This window comes from Emydura macquarii, unplaced genomic scaffold (genome assembly GCF_026122565.2).
Source record: "Emydura macquarii macquarii isolate MOO-44397 ecotype Brisbane River unplaced genomic scaffold, CSIRO-AGI_Emac_v2 contig_3343, whole genome shotgun sequence".
Classification (NCBI taxonomy): Eukaryota; Metazoa; Chordata; order Testudines; family Chelidae; genus Emydura; species Emydura macquarii.
Window position 1 is genome coordinate 3557 of NW_027133480.1, and position 4540 is coordinate 8096.

Genomic DNA, 4540 nt, shown 5'->3' on the forward strand with positions numbered 1-4540 from the left:
AGCCCATGAAATTATTAGATAATGGGTTGTGGTCTCCTTGTCCAATGGGCCACATTTTTTAAAAAGGGCATCTAAATTGTAACTACACAGTATGAGTACTTGTGTGCAAAGAGTTAATGGAACATGGAAACTCCTCTCAGGATGCAAAAGAGGTAATTGAGCACACAATTACTTGTCCATGCATATACTCTCAAAGAGCTTAATCTTCCTCCCATTTAAGATAATAGTAATTCCCCTTTTCAATTTTCAAGCAGGTATTCTTTTTTCATTACATTAGTCTTTGGAAATTGATGGTAAATGGCAGGTCTATTTATCAGAACATTTTCTATTAATATTTTCAAAATCCTAATTCAGTTGAATATACTGTATATGTTAACTGATTACACTATAATCATATTAGTAAATAATGCATGAACTTTCATGAACTAACCTTAATTTTTGCCTTTTGTTATCTTCATGCGTAGCTCCTCCCAATAATACTGCAGCACCCAATACACCTGGTAATATTTTCTTATCCTTCTTTTACTACTGTACCGTAAGCTTGGATAAGAGAAACTAGTTAAGAAAGCTTGATTAGGCCATTTTATTTGTTGTCTGTTGCAACTGTTTGGCATTTGGACCCCCAAGGCTTTCCCTGCCTTTGAGGCTGTTTGAGCCCATAAGCGATGGCTGACTTTCTTGTTTGACCTAGTAATACAGTTTTAAAATTCCACATATTCTATGGTCCTATTACTCACTGTGGTGCCTAGTCCCAGAGAATGCAGACTTTGTTCTGCAGTGGCAGAGACCAACAGTAAGGTGGCAGATATGCTGAGCTCCCGCAGAAAAGAATCTTCATTGTTAGGGAGCTTCAGAGAAGGTTCGTCATGGAAGATGGTCAAGGAGTGGGAAGGGGATCAGAAAGCCTCTGTGAACCAATCAGGGAAGGGAGGTAAGTCAGAGAAATAGAGGGGAAATTTTTGAGATCCATTAGAGAAGGAAAGGTGGAGGACATCTGAAAACAATGGGGAAGCCAAAGGGATGCAGATTAGGTTGTCCAGGTAAACTGACTCGTTAAATGTTTTAAGCAATCGTCAAACTATACAGAAACAGAACAGATTTTGGTAACAGCAGGTTGCTCTGGTAGAAGGAGTTATGCTTAGCAGTGTGCACCAAGAGAGGGAGCCAGTCTGCATTTGTGTACTTTATCATCAAGCTAAGTCTGCATTTTAGAGTGGTTTTCATATGGATTGGTAGGCCGGTTAATTGAATCCCTGTTCACTGCACAATGCTGGAGTGGGTGTTACTGCTATGACCTAACTCTGAGCTCACTCTGTTAGGTGGCATAAATAATTATGGAATCGAGCTAACTTATGTAACCTCTGTATTAATTCCATAAGGGAGATAGGCAGGGAAAGTGAACTTTCAGTGATGTCAATCTTATCAATAAAGAAAGGGAAAATTGATTTTCTCTCCACCCAGCTGTTATTTCCAGGCTAGTTAATATTCCGCGAGGTCAATTTTTTTTCAGTGAGGTGACCGTAATATACAGCAACATTTTATTAACTACCGCATTTTTATACATACTTCAATATTGTGTACTGATATTCAAATTTCCCCTCATCTAGTGGCACTTTCATGTCTGCCAGAATACATGCGTGCAGTTATTAGAAGAGACTATATCAGGTCAAAAGGCTATTTTTCATGGAATGTTCATTTGAATGACCCAACTTGTGGACCTGTGGTTACAAAATACCATGTTGTATTCCGTATACCTTATGATGGCTGTGGTACAAAAAGTGAGGTAAGAGTTTATATCTGAAAATACTGTATATCACAATAACTTGTTAAAATTACTTATGAAAGAAAAGTTTTCAGAGTAACTCTGCTCTTAAAATTCCTAAAAGATTCCCATTGGGAGGAAAACACTGTAAAATTTATGACACAATAAAGTTTTGTGAGAACCAACATTTTGTGGATTGAACTGGGGCCCCATAGATCTGAAAGAACAAGCTGGTCCAACTGGAGCTATGAGCCAAAGTTCCTTAGCCAGTCCTGAAATGGACTCATATCCTTTATGGATTGGGTACAGAGGGGCACTTCTAACGCACACAGACAAGTGAGTTATAGTTGTATCAAGAAATATATTTATTGGTAAACATAACACAAAGGAAAAGTTCAAGGGTCCAGTCCTGGTCCAGATTAAATTAGTGGCTAAATTACAGACTTCAAGGGAAGCAGAATCAGACATTACAGATGGGAAATATTTATTAGACTATTCAGTCCATCTCTCTGCCTGTACACACTTCTCCCCTGCAGTACTTTTTCCAGTGTTTTGCCCAGTCTAGTTTAAATATTCCACACAATGGGTCTCCCTCCACAACCCTCAAGAGGCATACCCAATACATTTTTCCTTGATATTCATCCTAAATTTTCCCTGTTAATTTCATGCAAGGCCAGTGATCTAGTACAAAAAGACATCTGAAAGTATTCATGATGAAACCACTTTTTTACTTGTACTCAAACAATTCACTGCTGGCTCATCTGACTTTCTGATAATTTGTACTGCCTTTTAGCTTTCTAGTTTGTAATATTTCAACAAGACTTTTGAAACATTGCACTCTGTATTTTATGTAATGTTTTAACAGGTAAATAATGGGACTATCAACTATTCCAATACAGTCAGAGCATCCACTTCTGGTAATGTCATCACCAGGACAAAGAATCCTCAGTTACATTTCACCTGCAGAATGGACCAGAGCATGATGGTAGACACCATGTACACTGTCAACCTGTCCAACCCTTTAGAAACTGATGAAATTCAGTATGGACAATTCAAGGTGAACCTTTCCTTTTATGAATCATCATCTTTTTCAAGCCCAGTGAACGATTATCCATATTTTGTGGACCTAAACCAGGACTTATTTGTTCAAGCCACCCTTTACAGCCCTGATCCAAATCTGATGTTGTTTACAGACACATGTGTAGCATCTCCTGATTCCCAAGACTTTACGACTGTGAAATATGATTTAATCAAGAGCGGGTAAGGAAAATATTGAACCCATAGTTTAACAATGATTTTTTTTATATAATATAACGGACCTCATAGGAGACAACAGCAGGGTTTGAATCCGGGACTCATAGACCTAAAAGCCTCTACCACTTTAAGGTAAAAGAATGTATTCATGAGATAGCTGCAATAGCCTTTTATATGAACCAGCCACTAGAAAGAATCACACTTCTCGTAGTGTGGATTACATATAGTTTCATATCTGTGTTCTGCTTATGGAAGAATTTAGAAAGAGAAACTAGATGGGAAATTTCTGCAGAGACTTTAAACGGTGTAAAAATTGTGGGAAGAGCAAAGCACAGGTTTGGATTTCTTTTTTTTTTTTTTTTCTTCTCTCTCTTTTCTTTTTAGAAAATCTAAATGGGAAATAAAAAATAACATCAGAAAGGCTCTTTATCCATATTTTTGAAAGATGCTTTCCAAAAGTATTCTTTCAAAATTCCAGTGGGTATTTTCAAAATGTTTTTGCATGTATTTCATTATATACACTCCATCTCTGTGTATTTAGGAATTTCATATTGTGAATGTTGATTAACTTTGTTGTTCAAAATGCATGAAGGAAAGCTCCGGTCAACTTATGATGCAACAAAGGTACTTATTTTTATGCAGCACAAAGACAAACGACATAATGAAATATCTATATTGTACTACTGTGTGAGAACAGACTAATTTTATATTTTTTTCTTTTTCTCAGGTGTCCAAAAGACGATACCTACGCTAATTACGATTCACCAAACAAAAAAATTGTTCAGTTCAAATTTTCAGCCTTTCAGTTTTTTAATGGATACTCTACCGTTTACCTTCAGTGCAAAATGGTGGTGTGCAAGGTGTACGATTATTCTTCCCGCTGCTACCAGAGCTGTGCCACTAGAAACAAGAGAGAGACAAGTTCTGACCAGGAAAATGTGACAGTTGTTGGCCCAGTGAATCTCAAGTAAAAGAATCCCAGTAATTCAGATAGGCATCCTGTCCATTTAATATAATGTTATATCAATCACTTTTAACATAACAAAAATTGGATCATTGCATATCTTCCTGCTACTGAGTTCCTGAAGTGCATTTTTACCAATATAGCAAACACCTTAACAGACCGAGTACTTGCTTAGTGATAATATACATTTGAATATATTCCTTATCTGTCTTTACCATCTCCTAATTTCAAATCTTTTTAATTGACATTCCAGATGTGAAAAAGCTTATATTTCTCTTCAGCAAATAATATTGATTTTCTGATCTAGACTTTGTTGTCACTAAGTCTTCTTGTGTTTATTCAGCTTCCCTCTATTTTTACATCGTATTACCACTGTATAACTTGAATGTTAATCATTTTTAAACTATAACATATATTACAATCATATAAGCATTGTACTGTATGACTCACAATGGTTCACAATGAAGTTGGGGAAAAGGTTGAGGTACAGGACCAATCTATTATCACTTTGCTCTCAACAGTGATCATTTGGGTCCTTGATGGGCTTCTTTTGAAAAGCA

The 4540-nt window shown here is 36.6% G+C and overlaps 1 protein-coding gene across 1 annotated transcript; it reads left to right on the plus strand.

Annotated features, from left to right (window-relative positions):
- The first annotated feature begins 807 nt into the window (after positions 1-807).
- LOC137143533 (deleted in malignant brain tumors 1 protein) lies at positions 808-4181 on the plus strand. The gene is made up of 4 exons (XM_067533354.1): positions 808-931; positions 1608-1783; positions 2628-3022; positions 3744-4181. The coding sequence occupies exons 1-4, from the start codon at positions 808-810 to the stop codon at positions 3985-3987; spliced, it is 939 nt and encodes a 312-aa protein (XP_067389455.1). The 3' UTR covers positions 3988-4181.
- The last annotated feature ends 359 nt before the right edge of the window (positions 4182-4540 follow it).

Excerpts from the sequence above, each read along its gene's own strand:
- LOC137143533 (XM_067533354.1), top strand. The coding sequence starts at position 808 with ATGCTGAGCTCCCGCAGAAAAGAATCTTCATTGTTAGGGAGCTTCAGA. Across the intron at positions 932-1,607 it reads GAACCAATCAGGGAAGGGAG|TGGCACTTTCATGTCTGCCA; the intron begins GTAAGTCAGAGA and ends CCCCTCATCTAG. Across the intron at positions 3,023-3,743 it reads TATGATTTAATCAAGAGCGG|GTGTCCAAAAGACGATACCT; the intron begins GTAAGGAAAATA and ends TCTTTTTCTCAG.